The sequence below is a fragment of the Toxorhynchites rutilus genome, chromosome 3 (genome assembly GCF_029784135.1).
Source record: "Toxorhynchites rutilus septentrionalis strain SRP chromosome 3, ASM2978413v1, whole genome shotgun sequence".
Classification (NCBI taxonomy): domain Eukaryota; kingdom Metazoa; phylum Arthropoda; class Insecta; order Diptera; family Culicidae; genus Toxorhynchites; species Toxorhynchites rutilus.
The window spans coordinates 105,855,927-105,881,553 of NC_073746.1; the positions used below are offsets into that span (position 1 = coordinate 105,855,927).

Genomic DNA, 25,627 nt, shown 5'->3' on the forward strand with positions numbered 1-25,627 from the left:
CTCCAAAAGATCCGTCTCCTTCAGGAAATGCAGTAATTTGTCCTCCTCCAAGTTATCTCTTGCTAGGGCTGTCCTTGGGTTGTCAGCTATCTGAAACTTAGTTCTCATAAGGTTGTAACGTGGGCAGACAAGTAGAAAATGTTCTACGGTCAGCCTGACGTTACAGGTATTACAAATGGGTGGTTCGGCTTTTTCGACCAAGAACCTGTGCGTTAATTTGGTATGTCCAATACGAAGACGTGTTAGACATACTTGAAAAGATCTTTGGTTTCTACCCATCCAAGGATGGGTAGTGTTTTTAATTTTTCTCAAAAAAGTATCTCTGCAGATGTTCCATTCGTTCTCCCAGCACGTCATCAGAGATGAGTTAACCCATCTGATTATATCATCAGATGGGACGCTTGTGCTCCATAGTTCGGATGTTCTCCCTTCTTTGGCTAGGCGATCAGCCTCTTCGTTACCGCGGATTCCACAGTGACCTGGGATCCAGCAAAAGGTGATATCATTTTGGGCAGTTTTCTCTTCAATTGCGAGTACCCATGGATGTTTGCTACTTCCGCTCTCAAGAGCAAGAAGCGCGCTAGCAGAATCGGTGAAAATAACCGTCTTTCTGTTGTGTTCGCACTTTGATGTAGCGATAAGAAGTGCCGCTAATTCAGCTGAAAATACCGAACAGATATTTGGGAGTTGGAACTTAACTTGCAGGTTATTAGCAAAAATGCCGATACCTACTTGTAAACCATCAAAGGATCCATCTGTAAAGATCTTGTGGTGAAAAAGGTATTTACTGTGGATGTGGTTGTTGAAAATGGCCAAAACTATGCTGCTGTTTTCACCAGCTCGCACAGAATTTTTAATTGACCAATCAATCTGAGGTTCCCGTTTATACCATGGTCGAAGGTTAATAATGGGAATTGGTGCCATCGTTGGAAGAGTGGTTCGGCATGTATCCTGCAACCAGTTATTCACTCTCACAAGAGAGGATTCAAATGTTGGATGTTTCTCGAGCGTTCGTATCGCGCGCGTGCTGTAGAATCTCGTGAGGAACAATTTGAAGGGTAAATTGCCTGACTCAGCGAGTAGCGCTTTACTTGGGCTAGTTCTAAAGGCCCCTGATGCTAGTCTTATTATCTTTTGATAGCTAGGCCTCAGTTCTTCAAGCGTTTTCCAGGTGGCACGGCTGAAGAGTTCAATACCGTAAGTAAGTTTGGAATAGACTAAGCTTCTTCCAATGTTGAAGATAGTTTTGCGGGATCCTGTTCGGCTTCGACCGCTTATAACGCTAACTAAGTTAAGGCGGTTTTTAATGTCCGATATTGTACTCTTTATATGTTTATTGAACGTGAGTTTTTTGTCCACCATTACACCGAGAATTCGTGCAGAATTGACTCGTTTAATGGAACTACCGTTCAGAAGATAAGAACGTAGTTTTTTCCTGTGACGCTTATTGTTGCAGCAATGAAGAACTTGAGATTTTTCAGCTGAGATCTTAAATCCCACGGAATTCGCCCAGTTATTAACAGACGAGATTCCTTCCTGAAGTCTTCTTCTTGCTAGTACTGGGAATGGGTTTTTTGAAATTAGCAGAATATCATCTGCGTATAGCAAAGCGTCAATATTTTGGGGTATGGCATCAAATAATGATTGCATCGCTATCAGGAAAAGAGCAACCGATAGCACAGAACCCTGTGGCACTCCATTTTCTTGCAGTTTACTGGTGGAGGTGACTCCTCCGAGAAGAACTTTGAAGCTACGATTTTGTAGAAAACTGCGAATTATCTCGAACAAATTACCTTCGATACCCCATTGATGGAGTTGGTCCAAGATATTATATCTCCAGGTTGTATCGTAGGCTTTGGATATGTCCAACAGAGCGAGTTCCCCGTGGAGGTGGTCTCGCGTGATCACGTGAAGGTGTTGATCAAGTTGGCTGAAATACGTGTTGGTACCATTGCCTTGACGAAAAGCATGTTGTCGAGGATCCAGGAGATGACGTTCTTCAAGGTTCGTCATCAATCTCCGTTTGATCATTCTCTCGAAGACCTTACCTAGGCAATTGAGAAGGGTGATGGGACGAAAACTAGTGGCTAGTGGTTTTTTCTCCATCGGTTTAGGGATGGGGATGACTAGCCCTTCCTTCCATGAGTCGGGGAAACATTTGCTAGCCCAAAGGTTATTATAAATTTGGAGCAGCGACGTTTTGACGTGGAAAGGTAATTTTTTTAACATGCTATATTCTATTTCGTCTGGTCCGGCTGATTTGCCTTTGGACTTACTAATGGACCACAACATTTCTTTCATAGAGAACCTGATATTGTAAATATGAGGTTCCCCTGAGTCCGAGGGAAACTCTGTAGTCTCCGCGGCAGTTTTACGAGCTTTGAAGTCGCTTTTGTAGTTGGAGGTGGCAGAAGTACTAGCAAAATGGTCAGCTAGATGTTCAGCAATGGTTCCGGGATCATCGGTAGTGGTACCATTGATCATAATGGAATAGCCTCGCGATCTTTTTTTGCCACTGATTGCATTAACCTTGCTCCACAGTTCACTAGAAGTTGTCTGAGGGCAAAAGCTATCAAGAAATTTAATCCAGCTATTTTGTTTAGCTTCCGCTATAATTTTCCTTGCTCTAGCTCTAGTGGATTGAAAATCAGCTAGGGCAAGTACTTTTGTCTCACTACCGTCCAGTTGTCTTCTAAGCTTCCTCAGCGCTTTTCTTCTGGATTTAATGGCCTGTTTGACATCATTATTCCACCATGGGACTGCCTTCCGGCCGGAGATACCACTAGTGCGGGGTATATTAGCTTTCGCAGCTGCGAAAACGGCTTGGGAAAACTCCTCTACTGAATAGTTACCCTGTGCAGGTAACAGATGCGAAATGGTTGATTCGAAACCATCCCAGTCGGCAAATTGGTACAACCATCTCCTTCGCAGGAGGATTTTTGGATTACTGGTCAGTGTTCGGATGTGAATGGGAAAGTGATCACTTCCTCTTAGATCATCATCGACACACCATCTGACTCTGGGCGCTAAGTCCCATGAGGTAATCGTTAAGTCAATTGAAGAAGTAGAGCCAGAGTGTTCATCCATACGAGTATGTTGGAAGTCGTTCAGGATGATGAGGTTAAGTTGTTCAACGATTTTTAAAATAATTTTACCTCTTAAATTGCATCTTTGGCCACCCCATACAGTATGGTAGGCGTTAAAATCACCCATGATTATGAAAGGGTGTGGTAATTGTTGAATGGCATTGTTCATTTCTGCTTCCAAATTACTGTTACTATGCGTTGGGGAAATATATATAGAAGCGAGGGTTAACCGTAACGGTCCTGTGAGTTGGATTGCGCATATCTGTAACTGTGATGAAATTTGGATGAGGGTATGTGGGAGATGGCTCAAAACAGCGAGGCATACTCCACCCTGGCGTGAGGTAAGTCCCTCACGGAAGTACCACTTGTATTTACCTTGTAGTGAAAGGTTAAAATCGGGTGTAATCTTAGTCACTCTGGCTTCTTGGAATGCAAGTGTTAGTGGGAGATGTTTCTCCTCAGCTAACATTAATTTAATTTCATCCATTGACCTACTAAGCCCACGCAAATTCCATTGAATGGCAAGTTTTCGGTTGGATGTTGAATCTTGGACAACAGGTGTACTGTTTTTGTGTGGAGTGTTGAATTTTAAGAAATGTTATGGAGGCTCTTGAAGGGTTTAATTAATTTGGAAGGAGGTATATCAGAAATTATTTTGACTGTTTGTTACCTTTGGAAGTCTTGGTCTTCAGTCTAGGGTCAAATTTTAAATAATTTGGTATTGTTCGATTCGTGTTGGGTACTGTTTTGTATGAAGTGGATGGTTGAGGGTCGGCCTGTTGTGGGGCGGCCGGTTGAGAGATTTCTGGTTGTTGGTTTTTATATCTTTTCCTTGTTTTATCATTAACACGGAAATTTTCATCTTCAGATGATTTCAAATCATCTGAAGTTGAAGTTTTTGAATTTTTGATCTTACGTTTATTTAATTTTGCTGATTCAGTTTCCATGGGAATTTCTGAATCAGTTTCGGAATCGGAAGTGGAGATGGTAAATTCAATGTCTGGCTGGTTAACTATCGGTGTGGAAACCGTTTGGATGATTGGGGTAGGGTTGGGCTGTGTGCAGTTGCACTTACAGCGATTGCATCCCGTGCTTTGAACTAAGTTAAGTCTCTCTTGGACTTTGCTTGCGTACGAGGATCCATTTACTTTGGCCTGGTAGCTTTGTTTGGCTTCCTTGTAAGATATTCCTTGGTCTACCCTCACTTTAGTAATATTGTTCTCTGCAACCCATGCGGGGCATTTTCTATTCGTAGAAGGGTGGTTGCCACTGCAATTTACACAGAAGGCAGGAGCGTTGCAAATGAAGTTCTTGGCTGTTTCTTCATTGCCTAGTTCTGGGTGTGCTTGTCCACAGTTTCGGCATAATTGGATCTTGGTTCTACATTTTTTTGAAGTATGTCCGAATTTGTAGCAGCCGAAGCACTGCATAGGATTCGGATAAAAATTGCGCGTGGGGGCGCGGATAAAGCCAAAGTTAATATATTCCGGGATTACAGTACCTCTGATGGTCAAAATCAGGGTTGGAGTTGGAATTAATTCCTTCTTAGTTGGGTCCATACGGGAAATTCTTTTGATCGCAATAACTCTTTGGTCAGCAAGCTCTTTTAAAAGTACAGCTTCTGCCATATCAATCACATCCCTACAGGATACCACGCATTTGCGCTGGTTCAAGGTAGGGTGATAAGTTATCTCCACAGGGGTTTTGTCAATTAATGACTTAATACCCAGGAGCGCATCTACATATTCCTTGTTACGAATATGGATCACGTATTGCAAATTATTGTTCTCATCGCGCTGTGGTCTCGCGTCCTTGAAATCGCGATCCGTAACAGCTTGGATGGTTTTGGAAACAACGAAAGGGTTTGATGGTAGAGTATTCTTGCCAGTTGCTTTGAGCAATAAAATTTGGAGCTCCCCACATAAGGGGTCGGCCCAGAGAGGAGAGGTGCGTGTGGTGGGCACGCCATTATAAAGGTTTGTTGACTTACCGGCACTGCTGGAAGCCATGGTAGAGGCTGGCTATACCCGGGAGGTACAGCCAGGGGGGTTGATGTAGAGATACACACTAAAAATGGCACTAATGCAGAATAAAAAAAAAAAGAAAAGGCTCAACAGTTTCGGAGCTTGTTTCAAAAAAGTTTTTAAAATTTCACTAGAAACACTACTTTTAATACAATGAAACACTACTATAATGTCTATGAGGTTTAAAGAAAAACTGTTAAAATATCACTAACACTATGTACTGCTGCTGGGGGGGTGCGCCCCCGCACCGGAGAAACGGTAGTGTGGGTACACCACCTCTCTGCAATCCAGGATCAAACACCAGCTGAAAATAAAAACCACCACCAGAGATAAGTAACCAGTAATAATAATGTGGGGTATATATAAGTGAGCTGAAAAAAACGCGCCAAAAACAGGGACCGACGCTAGGGGCAGTGAAAACTGCCGGTATCGAAAGCCACCAACCGTCTAGGCTATTCGGTGGCCTCCTCCTTGTCCTCGTCTTGTACACCTGTGGGAGAAAACTTTATTTAGGACTGATTAGAGCCTCAAGGAATTTCCTTTAGCATAGAACCAGTTGTATGAGGAGAAAACTTCTATTTTCGCTACTCTTTTCAAAGGGGCGCTACAAACATGACCGTCTCGGTTGAATGTCAGAAGCACCGTGTGAGAAATCAAAAAATGCTACCGTCCTTTTATATCAGTTGGTATGTGAGAAATAGGCGCCCCCACTCGCTCGACATGCAAATATTTGACTTATCGAGGAACGAAAGAAGCGAAGCAGGCGAAAAAGAAATGACGTTAATTTCGACCAATCAGTACCGTTTGGATAGGTGTAAGAAATCGAAAGAATTTAGCAATTTAATTTCAATATCGTAAACGATCGAAAGAAGGACAGAAGAAAAACACTATACGATAAGAGCGAACCGTGTGTAAGATCCTAAAATAACAATCCTATCGGGAGCGGGTGCAATAAAACCTGGTGCAATAAAACCTAGTAGAAAGGAAAGGAACCGAAAACAATCGCACACATTTCTTATCGCGTTAGGCTCCGTTGCTCTTAGAATGCAGTTATGGATATCGTATGTTTTGAAATACAGATAGCGATAGGTAAAGGACTTGTATGAAAAGAAGCAAGGACGTTTATAGTCTTCTCTTTCTTTCGCACGTTAGACTTAAATTTAGGGTAGATTTAGGATAAACTAAAATTGTATAAAAACCCAAGGTTCTCTGAATAAAGCAAGTAGTCTTTGGAATCGTGTCTTACGATTAAGTAGTCCGAAACCACCTCCATTGAATCGACTGACGAGAGTTCTTCAGATTCAAGTCTTCCAACGTTCGCAGCAATAGTTGTATAATTTGCGCTCGGAGTTCGTGAAGATCTTGTACTCGTTGATCCTCCCGCTTAGTTGATGTTCGATATTTTGATCAGCTCCCGTTCGTTGCTCGTTCCGTACGGAATTAGTGCGAAGGCAGTCAGTTCAATTTATTGAAAGGAATAAGTCTGATTAGCTTCCGTTCGTGGCTCGTTCCGTAGGGAATTAGTGCGAAGGCAGACAATTCAGTTTATTCCAGGAATAGGTTATTTCTCGTGACGCTTTTCTTCTACTTCAACTTTGTAAATTGCCAATCCAGACTCAGAAAGGTTGATTCCTTCGCTCAACCGAGTTTGCGTATTGGGCAACTTTTACATTTGGTGGCTCCAGAGAGGAGGAGCCTTTCATTACCAACGAACTCATAAGTGCGTGCTCATCGCCATAAGAATGAGCAAAGGGCCAGTTGGATAGAGAACCCAACAAGATTAAAAGCTTAATAGAAGCTTATGCGCGTGCTCAACGCCATAAGAGTGAGCAAGTTGGATAAACAAATCCAACAGGACTAAAAGTTTAAAAGGCCTTGTGAAAGTGCAAATCACCTTGAAGTGAATAAGTTGGATAAAGAATTCCAACAGGACTAAAAGTTTAAAAAGCTTTCTGAAAGTGTGCTAACCTGAAAGCGAGAAAATAAATCTCTCAAGCTTAAGAAAGCTTAAAAAGGCTCAACGCCTTGAAAAGTGAGCAAAGTGTAATTACAAACAACTGGAAACGGATCCTGAGAATTATACATTATTTCAACGGCTGAGTATCTTGAAAGCAACACCATGATACGTTTCGTGGAAAATCAAAACGGAAATTGCCGTTTGTGCTCGGAACCAGACCATAAACAGGATATGGTTGAATGCGACGATTGTGACCGATGGTTCCACATCGGTTGTGTTAACTTAACGGTCGCGCCGACAGCGGAAGAAAAATGGATCTGCCCGAAATGCGTGCAGATCCAACAAAGATTAGCATCATTGGAAATATCTGCTCGGAAGAAAGATGAGCAGATAAAACAACAACTGGATGCAATGGACAAATTAATGGCGACTATGAAAGGCCAATGCTCAACGTCATCCTCGGGCCAAGTAACAAATCAGCCCACGGATCGATCATTTACCCAAACAGTGAGTATGTCTAGTGACTGGACTATATATTTAAAGAGGCAATCATTGACGACCCTACCCAGATTTTCTGGCGCATCAAAGGATTGGCCAAAATTTAAGAAAACATTCCATGATACAACGGCAGAGGGAGGTTTCTCAAATTTAGAGAACCTCAACCGCCTGGAACAAGTTCTGAAAGGGGACGCGTATAAAACCGTCCAACAATTGATGATTAACTCAGAGAATGTTCCGAAAATAATCGAAAAGCTGGAAGAATGCTTTGGAAGGAAGGATCTTGTATATAAAGAACTTCTGAACGACCTGAGACGTATCAAAAAGGACAGCCGAACCGTAGTTCCGGATATATCAGACGCACTAGATAACATGGTGGTGAATATGGAGGCGCTGGGCCAAAAGGAATATCTACGTGATCATCGTTTAATAGAGGAAATCATAGAGAAGCTGCCATACACGATACAAGTGAAATGGGTTGAAGTGATCCAAAGCAACACTTCGATCCCAACACTCAACGATTTGAATAAGTGGTTATTGCCACATTCAAGAATAGCCCGTATGATGCAAAAGTCTAATAACAGTGTGTCGACTACGGAAAGGAAACCTCGAGTTAATGTTCATCAAACTATGAAATGTGCACTTTGTTCAGCCAGTCATAGGCTATTCCAATGTAAGAATTTCAAACAAATGAAAACATTGGAACGTAGAGAGTTTTTGGCTAAAAAAGGAATTTGTTTCAAGTGCCTAAACTCCAATGACCACATTATGAGAAATTGTAGCATGAAAGGAATATGTGGAATCGATGGGTGCAACAAGGAGCACAATCGCTTACTTCATCAAAGATCGGAGTATAAAAGAAATCAGGATACGGCTGCTGACGTACGACGAGGTCCCGAAGAAACCACGAATATTCATCGACAACGCAAGGAACACCTTTACTATCAAATAGTTCCTATAACAGTCCAAAACGGCGAAAGAATGATAGACACCTACGCCTTCCTGGACACAGGATCATCAGTAACACTATTGGACGAGAGAATGGCTAACATGTTAGAGTTGGAAGGAAAAGTTGACCCGCTTACATTAAAATGGACACAGGATTGTTTAAAATCCTGCTCAAGCAAGAGGGTAAAATTCTGGATAAAGGGCATAGGAAAACCAGTGATGGCCCGGACTATGCATGATCTAAATCTTCCTATCCAAACAGTTGACATGGAACAAATTGCCAAGAATTATCCCTACTTGAAGGACATTCCGCTTCAAGATTATAAGGAAGCTCAGCCTACATTGTTAATTGGATTGGACAACAGCGAATTACTGAGTGCCATCAAAACGGTAAAAGGAAATGGTCCTATGGCAGTAAAAACGCGACTCGGATGGGTGATATACGGAAAGGAGTATAACATAAACCGTCAAGATTATACAATGGTCATCCAGGAAGAACAGGAGATGAGCAAAATGATGCAGCGATACTTCTCAATCGACGATTTTGGAGTGAAATTAGTGGAAAAACTGCCAAGATCACCAGAGGAAGAAAGAGCACAACAGATTCTCGACAACACCATCAAGCTAAAAGACAACCGTTACGAGGTCGGTCTGCTATGGAAAACCAAAGATGTACAATTTCCGGACAGCTATCATACAGCCTTACGGAGATTGGTGATTATGGAGAATAAATTGAAACAAGATGAAAAATTGAAGGATTGGGCTATCAATACCTTCGCTGATTATGTGAAAAAGGGATATGCTAGAAAACTAGCACATTCAGAGCTAATTAACGCGGTTCCGAGAACATACTATCTCCCGCATTTTATAGTTCACAACCAGAATAAAATACCTCCAAAACCAAGATTGGTATTTGATGCAGCTTCAAAAATAAATGGCGTATCGTTTAACTCTAATCTTTTGTCTGGACCTGATGCTACTACATCACTCGTTGGAGTATTGCTGCGATTCAGAGAGGGACGTATTGCAGTTTGTGGAGATATTCAAGAGATGTTCCACCAAGTCAAAATAAAACCGGAGGATCAGCATGCTCAACGATTTTTATGGCGAGATTGTGAAAACAATCGAGAACCTGATGTATACATTATGGAGGTAATGATTTTTGGATCGACATGTTCACCATCATGCGCGCAAGCAGTGAAAAATAAAAACGCTGCAGCATTTATGGAATCGAAACCGAAAGCAGCCCTGGCAATTGAAAAACAACACTATGTGGATGACTATCTGGATAGTTTTACAAACATTCGAGAGGCAACCGCTATTACCAAAGACGTCATCGATATACACCAACATGGCGGATTCTTCATTCGAAACTTTATATCGAACAGTAAGGAATTACTGAGCAATTTATCCAGCGATCGGATCCAATCTACCGACATTAAGGTAATAGAGGATAAGGATTCATGTGCTGAAAAAGTTCTTGGTGTCTATTGGAACACGAAACTGGATTTGATCGGGTATCGATTATCGTTGAAGAAGCTGAGCAATGAAGTAAGACAAACGCTACGATTACCCACGAAAAGAGAGGTGTTAGCATTTGTTATGAGTTTGTATGATCCATTAGGATTGATATCAAATTATACGATAATGGGAAAGATTTTGCTTCAAGAGCTGCACAAAGACGAGTTAGACTGGGATGATGAAGTACCCAAACATTTGAGCAAACAGTGGCAAAATTGGCTTGCGAAAATTCAACAAGCCTCTAACGTAAAAATACCCAGGTGTATAATACCGGATGGAGCAGGAAAATTGGAGCTACATACATTCGTAGATGCATCTGAACGAGCATACGCTGCAGTTATATACTTACGTTGTATTGCAAACGGCTCGGTTTATATACGATTATTGGCAGCAAAGGCAAAAGTCGGACCTATTCATCAGTTGTCTATTCCAAAAATGGAACTACAAGCAGCCTTACTAGGAACCAGATTGACAAATACCATTCAGAACGAGCAACGAATTAAAATAGATAGTATTACCTACTGGACAGACTCGGAAAATGTTTTGTCATGGTTACAACCGAAGAATAGAAGATATAAAATATTCGTCACTCATCGAGTTGCTGAGGTTTTAGATACAACCAATATACAGCAATGGCGTTATATACCGTCTGAATTAAATCCCGCCGACGAAGCTACAAAAGATTTCAAAGGGCAATCTATATGGACAAAAGGACCTCAATTCCTTAAGAAGCCAGTGATCGAATATCCTAACAGGAAGATTAAGGAGTCAACGGAAGAGTTGAGACAAGTAGTGGGATTGCACCAAACAAGTTCTATATTCATCGGAATCAAACGATACTCCAGTTGGAATGTGTTGATACACCATGTATGTGTTGTGAAAAAATATGTTGATTGGCTGCAATACAAGAAAAACCAACGATTGAATATACAATCTAATTTTAATCGCAATATAACATATGAGGATCGAAAAATTGCAGAAAGAGTTGTGTTTCGTAAAATACAAATGACACATTTCGCTAAGGAAATTCATGACATTGAATTAAACGGTTATGTTGATATTAGAAATAAACAGTTATCAGCGGTTACTCCAATACTAGATGAATATAACGTAATGAGAGTTGGAGGTCGTCTCGAAAATGCAACTAAATTGCAAATGAATACAATACATCCTGTGATTTTACCTGCTGAAGACCATGGAACACGTTTGATCGTTGCTGAATATCATCAAAAATACTTTCATCGTTCGGATAACGTAGTACTTGGAGCATTACAATTACGGTATTATATACCACACATGCGTACAGTTCTCAACAAAATAAAAACGGACTGCTCTAAATGCATTATAATGAAAGCTAAACCTTTGCCACCTCAAATGGCACCATTACCGGCAGCTAGAGTAGATTTGTATGCTCATCCATTCACGAATACTGGAGTGGACTACTTCGGTCCTTTTGAAGTATTGGTAAGACGATCAATAGAGAAAAGATGGGGCGTGCTCTTTACATGCATGACTACGAGAGCCGTGCATATTGAAATGGCTGAGAAGTTAGATACAGATCACTTCCTAATGTGTTTTAAAAACTTTCAAAACCGCCGTGGAAAGATCAAACATGTATACAGCGATAATGGCACAAATTTTGTTGGAGCTGAAAAACAACTAAACAAACTAATCCACGAAATCGACGAAAGGATGTCGAAATCTGAAGCTGTAAAACTGAAGATAGAATGGACCTTTAACCCACCAGCATCACCGCACTTTGGAGGAGTTTGGGAGCGACTCATCAGAACTATTAAAGACAATTTATATTATATGATAGGTTGTAGTCGGACACCTTATCCTGAAACGTTACGAGCAGCTCTAATACAAGTAGAGTTTATCTTAAACTGTCGCCCACTAACACACATACCGTGCAATAATGATGTGGAAGAGGCTCTAACACCGTTCCATTTCCTAATTGGACGGGCAGGTGAATACGTTCCACCTCAAAATTTGGACAGCAACAACCTCACTCGAGTTCAATGGGAACTAGTGAACCACTACAGTCAACAGTTTTGGGATCGATTCAAGAAACAATATATACCAACATTAATATCGCGACAAAAATGGACGCATAAAGTTCAGCCCATTGAAATAGACGACATAGTATTGATAACAGACAGTACTATACGTTGGGGCCTATGGTTGAGAGGACGAGTAACTGGAGTTATAAAAGGAAAAGACGGCCAAGTACGTACAGCGTTCGTTAAAACACCCAAAGGGACCTTTAAACGAGCAGCACATAAGCTAGCAGTATTGAATATACGCAAGGATGCCGCTCTGAAAGACATAACGTCTAAAGAAGTAAACAAAATGAACACCTCATTTACCGCACTCCATCAAGTTATTGAAAGAAACAGCAGTGTGAATTGTGAGAAATTTGAGCCGAAGAAAAAGAAACGACGAATCAATCCTTGTACTACAACTGTATTAACAGCGGAAACTTCAAAAGTTTTGGTACAATCGGATTACTCTCAAAAAGGCGAATCTAGAAGGAAAATAAGATGGAAATCAGATACAGTTAACCGGTTAACGCTCATGCAACTGTTGATTGCTGCAATGTTATTCGTGGGATGCAGTGTACTAGGCTCAACATCTCATGGATTGATCGCATACGACTGTGCCAATGCAGATGTAAATATGACTTCATATTCTTTGTTGGATGTGGCATCTTGCTTACCGCCAACAACTAACCTGACAACAACGGAACTTCGGATACAAATGTTACAAAGAAATTCGAAAATTCAAACAAAGGTATTTCAATGTAAAGTCATCATCAAGAGGTCGATTCGACACTGTGGTATGCACTCCCACACTTCTGATTATCAACACGGCTTTGCCTACATCGTGAAGGAGTTTTCATCCGAGGAATGTCGAAAAGCTCACTATAGTGGAGCAGTTACACTAGCCGATAACACTGTTATTCAGGAATTGAATCTCAACAGCACAAATAGAGGTCAAGTATTGGTGGTAGGATCAATAACTGGCAGTTCCTGCAGTGGAGGAGTGTACAAAACGCCGTTATACACGTGGACAAACGCCTTAGTATATTATGAATATACGATTACACTTCAAGATTATGTCGCCTCTGTAGACATTGAAAGTAGCCAGATAATGTTGAAAGGAGGTTTAACGTGTACATACACACATGGACGTTGTTTGGACGCTGAAGAAGGCTATCTAACTTGGGACATCGACATGAACCGTAGATGTGAAGAAAGCGAGTTTGAAGTTATTTTTGAAGGAGTTGTCAACAAAACAACGAATAACCAAATGAAAACCATTGGAGAGGTTGTAGTGTACAGCACAATATCGGAACGACATTTATTTTCGATAAAAACTACAGCAAGGACATATATATGTGGACACGTTGGGTTTAAAACAGACCATCCCAGAATATTAGTTTTGGAGTTATCCAACATGAGATCGCCATTTGTTAGAAAACCTACGTCAGGTTCAAATAATGATCTATTTACTTACTTCAATTCGAAAATAACATTCGTCGAAAACTACATTGGTCAGAAATTAGACGACGTATACAATTCGGTTATGACAGAGATGTGCAAACTAGATAAGGCTCTACTGGAAACTAAATTGACATTAGCAAGAATCAATCCAACGGAGTTTGTATCGAGCATAATGAAGAGGTCAGGATATACAGCAGTTGTTGCTGGGGAAGTGCTTCATGTTATTGAATGCAAACCAGTATTTGTTACGCCAAGATCCGAAGCGCGATGCTTCCAAGAAATTCCAGTTGAATTTAACAACAGGTCGATGTTTTTGGCACCTGTGACAAGAATACTCCAGAACCGCGGGATTGAAATAGATTGCACACCTTTAATACCAGCAAAATTCATGTTCGGAGGAAAATGGTATACAACTGATGGACGATTACGTGAAACAACTCCACCAGAGAAATTAGTGTCGGACATAGTTACAACATGGTCCTACACACCTCTTCCAAATCTAATGCAAAGTGGTGTCTATGATGCAGACAATCTTAAAAAGATGAGGGATATGATTTATGAACAAGGAGATCGTAGAGTGGCAACGAATGTAATACACAAGGTGCTGATTGGACAACGACCCAATGATCAAGGATTCAACTTCGGAGCCTTAGTATCTGGAGATGTAATCGACGATGCAATAACAAGGTATTGGATGCGGCTTATGTCTTGGTCTACATGGCTCGGAAACATCACATCAACGGCGATTGGTCTATATATGATGGGCAGGATGATAAAGTTTATCGTCGATACAATCATGCACGGCAGAATTCTATACGACATATATGGATTCGGCTGGCAATTGATGGCATCTTGCTGGGATTCACTCACAACGTTTCTTTCTCACCGGAATGCAGTACGACATTTACGTGAAACATCAATCAATTCAAGGAAGACTGAACCATCTGATGACATCAATATTGCTACGACTAGGGAGACGGCAATACCTATGGAAGATACGACAACACAACCCATTTGTGGACGAATTTTACCAAGAGTATAAATAATGTGAATTAGTGAATTAAAATAATTAAAAGTGAATTAGATAATAGCTAACAAAAATTTATAAAAAAAAAACAACTGAATACTTATACAATTGCTAATTCTTTGAAGTGTAAATTCGAGCAGGTAGATTTACGGAAGGGGAAATGTAAGAAATCGAAAGAATTTAGCAATTTAATTTCAATATCGTAAACGATCGAAAGAAGGACAGAAGAAAAACACTATACGATAAGAGCGAACCGTGTGTAAGATCCTAAAATAACAATCCTATCGGGAGCGGGTGCAATAAAACCTGGTGCAATAAAACCTAGTAGAAAGGAAAGGAACCGAAAACAATCGCACACATTTCTTATCGCGTTAGGCTCCGTTGCTCTTAGAATGCAGTTATGGATATCGTATGTTTTGAAATACAGATAGCGATAGGTAAAGGACTTGTATGAAAAGAAGCAAGGACGTTTATAGTCTTCTCTTTCTTTCGCACGTTAGACTTAAATTTAGGGTAGATTTAGGATAAACTAAAATTATATAAAAACCCAAGGTTCTCTGAATAAAGCAAGTAGTCTTTGGAATCGTGTCTTACGATTAAGTAGTCCGAAACCACCTCCATTGAATCGACTGACGAGAGTTCTTCAGATTCAAGTCTTCCAACGTTCGCAGCAATAGTTGTATAATTTGCGCTCGGAGTTCGTGAAGATCTTGTACTCGTTGATCCTCCCGCTTAGTTGATGTTCGATATTTTGATCAGCTCCCGTTCGTTGCTCGTTCCGTACGGAATTAGTGCGAAGGCAGTCAGTTCAATTTATTGAAAGGAATAAGTCTGATTAGCTTCCGTTCGTGGCTCGTTCCGTAGGGAATTAGTGCGAAGGCAGACAATTCAGTTTATTCCAGGAATAGGTTATTTCTCGTGACGCTTTTCTTCTACTTCAACTTTGTAAATTGCCAATCCAGACTCAGAAAGGTTGATTCCTTCGCTCAACCGAGTTTGCGTATTGGGCAACTTTTACAATAGGGGTTGAGATTTTTCAATTGTTCGATAGTTAATTACATGATATATATTATTTTATTCAAGGTGAAAAATTTTTATAGAGTGCCGCAATGTTTTGATGTAAAAATCTCATCAATCCGTCATGAAATGACTGAGCAATAAGCGTTTAAAATTGGACATTTTTCACGAAGCGAACGATATTCGTTTTTCAATTTGTACCCCAATATGTTCCCGAAAGACGTAATCCTACGTCAAAAAGATTATTTAGCTCGGAAATACAGATTTCATGTGGCAACATTGGTTGTAATACATATTCAGCCCTATTCTGTATTTCGACGGATTGCCATTTCGTTCGAGTAATAATTTCGCTTTCCCTGTTTCGAACGTTTTGCCCATTTAATGTTCGAAGAGAAACAGATCGAACGAAATGCAAAAACAACTGAATGAAATACAGAATAGAATTTTATCAAGTCGTTCGAAATATTCTGAATTGATCAAAATACAGAATAGGGGTGATTGAGTATGAATTACGCGAGTTCAGGAGAGTCGATCCTTTGAATTGAACACGTATTTAAAAAGTGTAAGATAATAATTCGTTCTTTAATATTTAGAATTAGGAGCCTATCACCCTTGTTAGGAGCGATAGGCAAGAACAAAAATTTAGTTTAGACTCATTAGAGTGTCCCTCTCCACGGAAATCTTTAGTAAAAGGCGAAAGATTTATTCGACAATTGAAGAGAGACCAGAGTACCGATTCAATGCTCCCGCTAGCAAGGTCCATCTAATCGGATATGTTACCATAGCGATGTGTAGAGGCAGTCTTCGCAAGCAAACCGTGCCAAACACAAAAAACGTTATGGATAGGAGCAAAAATGATGCGATAATAGTGTGACGTACTCTGTGGTGCCCATTATATCCGAGCACAAAAAGGAAGCGAAAACGTATGGTAGCGTGAGCGAAACGTTTTCCCTCATGCTTCTCGATTGTCTCTCTCACTCTCTTTTTCGTTCATCACACTGACTGCTGTTCTTGCTATTCATCTTGACGGCATTAAACTTCGTGCTTCGAGTTTGCTAAGCGTGCAAATTTCCAGGGGGAATGAACACTTTTAAAGTTAAAATTATGAATGAAAATTTACATTTCTGTACCTAATATGTATTCTATGAGATAGAGTAACGCGTTTATTCGCAAATTGTACACGAACAAATATTACACGAATACTGTATCTGATGATGATCTAATATTATAGAGGTGAGTTATAGAAACATTAATAAATGTATTGCCAAATGGTTGGGTAAGGCCACGGTGATACTGCCTGCAGCATCTTACGGAAATAAGGCTGCACGAAACGCATATAATCGTGAGAAGTAAACAACCACATAGAATTGTATTGGTGTAGTTACATTGCTTCCCACTTGCTTCGTTCGAATTCGTCAGCTACCCTAAGGCGGCGGTGACACTGGATGCAGAAAAGTGGTCGTACGAATTGTATGCAATAGTGAAGCTAAACAACCACATTGAGTTGTATTGGTGTGGTTACATTGCTTTCCCCTTGCTTCGTTCGTATTCGTCAGCTTCTATCGAACAAAATTGTTTGTTTCTATTCGTACAATCAAATTTTCGTGCGTACTCCTATCCAAAGTAACCTTAGCCTAAGGGTAAGGTTACATTGGCTCGGAGTACGCACGAAAGCTTGATTGTGCGATGAGTGACGAAAAGAAACAAACAATTTTGTTCGAAAGAAGCTGACGAATACGAACGGAGCAAGTGGGATGCAATGTAACCGCATCAATACAATTCTATGTGGTTGTTTACTTCTCACGATTGTATGCGTTTCGTGCAGCCTTATTTTCGTAAGAAGCTGCAGGCAGTATAACCGTGGCCTAAGAGTCGTGTCAGGACGCCAATTTGTTACAAATTCTGAACAAAACATCGTGAATATGTACATCATCTTATTTGTGTGAGTTATTTTGTGTATGAAATTGAGTTGTAAAAAGTCTTCCTTTTGACAACAATTACACAGTATTTAGAGGCGAAAATAACATTTTTTCCCTACACTGTTTCACAACACTGCTAGGTGTTTTAGGTCGCCTAGCAAGTTTGTGTCTGAACCAGTGCTTGGAAATATCTGTATCACATCAATCTTTTCAGCTGAATTTCCGACCGCATTCGATCATTATACCATTGCATTCGGGATACCGAAAATGAACCAACGCCAAACCTCACAATCACAACAAGCTCCGCACAGTTGATTCATCCAGTTTTGTTTATTCTCTATTTCGTTCTGTTCTGCGTTCACGGAATGTGAATAAAAGAAAATATCATTAGTTTTGTCATTCATTGATATTAATATACCAGTTCATTCACTATCAACATCGTTCTCGGACACTGACGAAACGGAGAAATTCGTTGTGGAAGATAACGAAGTACAGAATGCTCATAATAGTGACAAGAAATTAAATTGTTCAAGCATACAAGGTTTCCGTCTCAGTTAAAATGCTTTCATTTTACATAGTGAATATGCAATTCCAATTCCACTTGTCAGAAATGCTTCAAAAGACTCCAATTCCGATGTAAAAAAATACTGTCTTGACTCAAATTTCAAACATTTAATTTTTGACTCAAATTCCGAACACACGAACATAAAATGGTGGTGTCCAAGACACGACAGCAATGCGAATATTTCGAGCTTCCTTTTGCAAACGGATCAAACTATGCTATAGGATTAGCGGATGAAAATGCCAACATCCAGCTTTGGCTGACTCGAATCGATTGTGCAGAATGCCTCCTCGCCGTCCAAGCCTATGCAATCCTTAGCTGTGAGTGTGCATGCAGATCTTGCTATTTTTTTGGCATTTCCTCTTGCGCCACCGATTTGCGTTGTCCTTTCGGAGTAGCTTTAAAAATAACTGAATAAGCAACTCAATGAGAAAATCACATACATATCGGGATATTGAAAATGAACAGTCACAACATTCCTGACCATTCAATGGCAATGAATAAATGTGAATGAATTCTCATGACTCGAGCTTTAAGGAAAGCTCAAATAGCACAGTAGGAATATGAATAAACACAGTTGTAAACTTGTTTGTCGTCGAATGAATGACAGCAGCATCGACAAGCAAAATAAACGCGTTACAACTATATTTTCAATATTACTTAACAAGCTCAATATTTCTAAGCCCAGATTCTGAACCTTCCCTAAAACATGACGACAGACTCCCAAGATAAAGCAGCGAAGGGGTCGTTTCATTATCTCTTTAATCACGAAGGGAAATACACAAAATATTTTTGTTCAACTTGAATAAAATCGACAAAGTGTGTACTCGATTGGAAAACGTTCCGTTCTGGTCGCGTGATGTGTAGGGGAAATGGGGGTAAGACGGGCATGTTAAGAAGGACTTCAATTGTATCTTTGGAAACTCATGGTTTCCAAAACTTAAAAGCAGTTTCTTACAGTTCAATATACTGGTTTTCGAAATAATTGGCCAAATGTTTAATAAAAATGTGTTTTCCATGTTTTTTACTGAAATCAAAACAAGCCGAAAAGTAGAACATTTTTATCAATGTGGATATAATGGACATGTAGTGGGGGGATATGAACAGGTTAAGGTGAAGGTGGAAGCTCAATGCACAATGGCGCTCATTTCTTTCATCTGTCTTCCTCACCCCTCGTCCGAAAATCAATGATTTTGCGAAACAGTGTGAAGAAAATGATCGTTTTCGCACACTTCCCATCAAGTAGTATCAACCAAACTCTAATCGATTACTCACAAGATATTAAATTTTCATCTGCTGTCGCACTGTATAGTGAAAAACGTCGGAAAACTCGAGCTAGTGCTGTGAAAGTTGAATTTTCATTTTTCAATCTTTGGCAATGGTTTTGTTTGTATTGGTGAAAGCATCGTTATTTTTCCGACACTGATGCCAGACAACATCATCGAAACAGCTATAAAAACTACTCAATAAAATGTTATTCCTAATTCATAGCGTTTTATGTCATGAAAATCAATAGAATAAAATTGTGTTGATATCAATACAATTATTATTTTTACGTTTAATGGGTCTATAATGTAAATTTTAGCAACTTTAACGTTGGGTAAGGAAATTGTATTGCAGAGCTCCGAACACTGCCACGGCTGCATATGCTTTTAAAAATAGTAAAGGGAAAAGTATTACATTCAATCAAAATGCGTCGGCCAACGAAGAGAAGGGTTAAGGCTCTCCAACGTGAATATGTGAAAACAATACGATCAACAAAGGAAAATATTGAGGAATTATCAACATCGAGTTACTATGCGGAAGAACTTGTTAATATCAAAAGAGCCCCAATTCGCATGTGTTATAAATTTGCTCATGTTACGCTCGCGTATATTCAGGATTTTACCTCAAATGCAAATGCACCTTCTATATATATTTCTAATTGCTTTGTTCACCGGAACACATCGTTCATACATTTCACTTTAGTATTGAATTGTTATTTTTTTTGCAAATGTATTCAAAGACTCGTGTCAATGAAGCGCCACACAGTCTCATAAGTGAATTGATCTATTTACGTGGGCTTTGCTCTTCTCTCACAAACACTATTACCCCATTTTTACACGTGGGTTTACCTATACTACTACAATGGCTAGCTTCCACCTTCACCTTTATAATATACGAAACGTAGAAGTTTATCGCTCGCGAGAGAAATAATTTCGCTCCCTCTCAGTGTTTGTGTTTCTAGTAATTGAAATAGAAAAAAAAGAGAAAGCAATATAAAAAAGAGTTGAATATTATTCCCTTTACTTTCTATCATGCATTGGATGTAATTATGGATGTGACTGTCCATTTCAACCCCACCAGTGGAATTATTTCAAAAATTAAAAATTTATCACTTACATATGAATTTACTCTTCTGTACATACCTAATATCGCTTCTCTGTCAACTCATTAACCGAAATATAACCATCAGCGAATTCGATTTTGAAATTAAACCACTCAAAATGCTTAATATCGAAGCCGCAAAAACTACACCCACACGCGGAATTATGTTTAATTTTCGGTTTTTGTTTCCCTATTCCACTTTGATTCAGTATTCATTATCATAGGATGGTTTAAATATTACAGAATAGCATGTAGATGAAGTTCTTATCAACAGAATTTTTAAATTCACAATACAACTATACACATCAACGACTTGTCCATTATACCCCCACTGTCCGTCTTACCCGCGGTTCCCCTATGTGCCAAGGTGCCTAGAAATATATCCTAAGGTGAGGCCGTTTCGTCACTAAGTTGGTTAGGGGAGCGGTATATGAAAACAGTACGGAAGAAAGCAGAAGGGGAATTATTTGCTTGAAGCGTGATAGAGACAGACTGATCAGGAACGAGCTTCGGCACTAGCGTATTGTGTTTTGTTTACAAACAAAACACAGTAGACTTTCAAGATGGCTGAAGAGTGGTTTTAGCAAGTTGGCCCACCTTAGGATATACTTCTACGCGCCTTGCAGTACGGAAGAAAGCAGAAGGGGAATTATTTGCTTGAAGCGTGAAAGAGACAGACAGTTTACGAGCGAGCTTGAGCACAAGTGTATTGTGTTTTGTTTACAAACAAAACACAGTAGACTTCCAAGATGGCTGAATAGTGGTTTTAGCAAGTTGGCCCACCTTAGAATATACTTCTACACCCAAAATTGATTTTTAGCTCATGTTTTGTCATACCGATATATGACAATAAATGAGACATAACATAACAGAAAATGTCATGACTCACAAATATCGGTAAGCATTTGTATAATATACATGGTACAGCAATATATAGCGAGATAGATATTGTTTTCCTTCATGCGCTCCTTTTTTTACTCTTAGAAACCCCTTTCCAACTTCATTATGTAATCATGTGCAATATTATTACGTATTTGCTGAACAACTGCTGAAGCATAATTAGCCATGTGGATAGCGTCGTGTTAAATAGCTTTGCATTCCAGACGGCATTAGTTCGATTCCCATTGACGTCGTATGGACTTTATTTTTTTTTGGCACAATCCCAAATGAAATGAAAAAAGAAAACAGAGAGAGATGTCTGCTCGTATACATACAAACTATTTTTAAGCCTTTAAAACAGCTCATTATTTGCGCTAGAGAGTCATCTCTAGCGGAATGGCATCATTTCTGCCAAAGATGAAAAGTTTTCTGCCAACGCTAGTTTGGATGTAGAAATTCATGACAGTAACAGAGTCAGTTCGTTTTTGTTTTTCTTTTATAATGCTGGTCTCTTAACTTTAATGCAAACATAAATACTATCTATAAGATAGATCGACCTGTTCCAACCTTTGTAGGGGTATGAGGTGGGTCATCATCATCATTATCATCACTCCTTCACAAATTAATGTCGATTTCACATGAATTACAATAGGTTTCTTATTTGTAGGTCATTTTTAGTTCTCAATTACTTCAAATAACCCATTCGGGGTGGTTTCGACCAAGCTGCACCACGTTGTAGTGTGTGTCTTGTTCCACGCAGAGGTTACTGATCTGATAAGATCTGAGGATAGATCTACTATTCGTACGATCACTCCTCATAAGTTCTTGATAGGGTTTTGATCTGGTAAACAAGCTGACCAGTCCAGAATCTTTTCAGCCCCTATTCATTCAACCATGCCATGACTTCCCGGATTTTGTGAATTGATGCCAAGTTACTCAATTATCACGGTTTTTTATCCAAAAACAAAAGCGAATGATTCTGAAGTTCTTCATTGCACTTCAGACTGTACATTCGTGTTGATGAAAACCAGGCCACTTGAACCAGGCCTTTCAGAAAATATTTTCCCCAAACCATCAATCTGCCGCCGCCGAGGTTAAGAGTTGAAAAATTACATGACACGTTACGAAAGTCCTCCAGTATGAAGAAATTCAAGTTGAATTTCTTTTTATCAGAGAAGTTCTTCTGGAATACTGAAACCTATGGGATTAGCTTCCACATTAGTTTTTGGACTCGCAGCTTTGGAGATGGGTTTTTTACAGTTTGGGGAGATTTTCTCAACAAGGCCTGTTTTAGATAGCTTTCCATCAACAGTGAACAGTCAGATGTGCAAGGAAGTACTTCAGAATCATTTACTGCTGTTTTTGCATCGAAAACACTGTGATAATTGAGTAATTTGGCATCGGAAGGTCATGGCATAGTTTAATGAATAGGGGCTTCAAATTTTGGACTGATCAGTTTGTTTACCAGTGCCCTCGTGGTCGAGTGGTTAGTGTCACAACATGGCGAATCCTTTGAATGATGTATTTATTGATTTTATTATTCAAATAAATGTGTTTTTCATGCAAAAAAAACGGAACGAATAAAGTTACACTCCCAATATAACCATAATAAAATATCAGAACGATTCTCTGTTTGCCACTATTCCAGATACGAAGATACGGTCGTTAGGTTTGTGCAGATGTACAAAAAGCATGGTTCTATCTCACCAGCTAAGCGATCAGAGCGTCCTTTAGAGACAACTGGTCGAATTGACAGAGCTATCGTGAAGGATTTTGGAGGAAGAGCTGGACCAGGGACTATCACCTCGGAAAATTGCGAAACAGATAAAAAAATGTGAGTTTTCTATTCAACTGACATCACAATCCGTACGTTATAAGGAAGATCATAAGGGCAGAGTAGCACCATTTAACGAGACGTGAGAACTAGGCATCTAAGGGGCTGTCCACATACCACGTGGACAGAAAAAGCACGATTTTAGAATCTCCCCTCCCCCTCCGTGGACAAACGTGGACATTGACTATACCCCTCCCCTGTAGTCCACGTGGACATTCTTATATTTTATTTTAATTGGAAAAAAATAAATAATTGCATTGTGTCTATATTCGATTTTAAATTAGTCTTATTTTTTTTTGTGTTTTTATAGTGATAAAAAACAATTAAAGAAAAAAAAGATGTCCTTTGTTTTGGTTTTTTCGCATTGGAAACTTTTAATAACAAATTTCTAGCGACCATACTGCATTGAATATCCAGATTTCTCTCGGAGTGCTCGTGAGGCACAATTACACTAGACAATTCTTGACTCAGGCAGCGCATCTTTCTTTCGATGCAACGCAAACTGCTTCACTTCCGGAGCCTGCAGCATTGAAATCGTTTTATTCGGATCATAATCCTAAACCCTTTTTTGAAAAGAAAAAAAAATGCGAATAGGCTTTATTAGTAGTTGCGGTTGTTTTCTATTCTTTGATTGATTGCACCTCTTCCTACCAATATATCTTGGAGTTTGAAAATATGTGAAATCGTTGGCTGCAGGAAAAGCTCGGTAATGGTAACTGTATGAAATGGTTGGTTAAAGTTGCTAAAACGAAAATTCGTTCTTTTCCATCTCATTTGTTCTAATACGTATGGAGATCTATTTAATGATTTATGTAATAATTCCGCTGTGATAATTGGTATTATGCCCAAAATATTACTCAATTACAAAATATAAATATTTCGGGAACATTCGAGAAAACCAACGACAAATGCATATCTTCTTTTCTAATGGTTAAAACGGTACGGCAGTAGAACTGCACAATCTAGCAAAAACTTTTTTTGTAATCGTAAAATCACAACTGAATCAATAACCTATAATCAAATGACGCATGAAATAACATCTAAAGAAACTTATTTGGCAATATAATCATTCGCCTGCAGAAAATCTCCGAGAAACAAGTGTCTATCGAACATAGTTTTTCTGGAGACTTCTGAAATGATTTAGCACAATTGTTGTTGTGTTGTTTTGAATGAAGCTAATCAAGATACTATTAAGAAGAGAAACAACCTATGGATTTCAGCATACTTCTTTACTGAACTTTGACAGCGAGATACAAGTTCAGATAATGAAGCGAAAATTAGAACAAATAAAACAATATTTTGGATGCCTAAAATGCTCCAATTTGAAACAAAAATATTTTCGATGCGGTTAATTCCATAAAACGTGGAATTGTCAAGTTCATTTTCAAATATAGGAAGACTTATCGCTTGTGATTTCCACTATACCATTGATCTAATTGATAGCTGTGGTGCAAAATATGTAATCTAATCCCGGATTTAAAGCCTCTTGAAAAAAAACACGAATGTTGTAATAACATGTACTAATTAACGGAAAATTCACTTGTAACATCCCAATCTTTCATTCGGTATGACAAAGTGATCCGCAAAAAACCGCTCTCCGGTGCTGAGCATGCTTAACTCAGCTGTATTAAAGATAACATCGCAAAATTCGGGAAATATTCGGGAACGAGGGTACTCAGAAAAGGTGGACTGAATCTGGTTCTTCTATTACACAAGTGCAGGTATAGAGATTTGGATAGCACTCATTTCCCTAATTATTTAGATAATCCTTCCCAAATTATTTAGATAATCCTCCAAATATTCCGGTCATTTTATCATGTTATCAACACCTCACATGTACTCTGCAGATAAAAATGTATCAACAGTTCGCCATGACTTGAACCTAGAACACAGAGTTCAGTTCATGCTCAAATGACGTAGCTTAAAAGTCGAAAACAATAATCCTCTACTTCCAATGGAAATTTGATCGCTCACCGTTTATGTTAGTTTTCTTTAGAATTGTTGAGCGAAGAAGTTCGCTGATATGCAAAAATTTTCGAAATAACCATTTCATGGATAAATATGGAGTACTCAAAATGGGCGAAAAGTTCAAACATTCTTAAAACTGCAGAACAGATTTCATTCATTTTTGAAAACAGTTCTGAATGTGCTTTTAAAAAACTTTTGTTTAACGTGTCCACGTGGACATTATCTGAACTCCCACCTCCCTCGCCGTGGACAAACGTGGACATTTTCGTTCCCCTTCTACCCCCCCTAAAGTTGTCCACGTGGTATGCGGACAGCCCCTAATCAACGCAAACTCCAACACAACGGCATGTATACAAGTTAAAATACACAAAACATTTTTTTACAATACGCAAAATAATCCAAAACATTGAAAAATTGGAGGTAATATAGTTGTCACTGCCCGGCTAGCGTAAAATGTTGGTGGCAATATAGTTGCCATCTGCCTGTCTAGCGGAAAACACTTGATTTTTTTTCG

The 25,627-nt window shown here is 39.3% G+C and overlaps 1 protein-coding gene and 1 non-coding gene across 2 annotated transcripts in view; one reads left to right on the forward strand and one right to left on the reverse strand.

Moving 5' to 3' along the window:
- The window catches only part of LOC129773386 (uncharacterized), a 106,612-nt gene that overhangs the window by 27,945 nt on the left and 53,040 nt on the right, over positions 1 to 25,627 (forward strand). The window contains exon 6 of the mRNA XM_055776984.1: positions 7,223 to 10,280. Within this exon, the coding sequence (XP_055632959.1) occupies positions 7,223 to 10,280 (3,058 nt within the window). The remainder of the gene's footprint in view (positions 1 to 7,222; positions 10,281 to 25,627) is intronic.
- LOC129781036 (U5 spliceosomal RNA) lies at positions 16,190 to 16,317 on the reverse strand. The gene has a single exon (XR_008744068.1). It is a non-coding gene; the product is annotated as a U5 spliceosomal RNA (small nuclear RNA).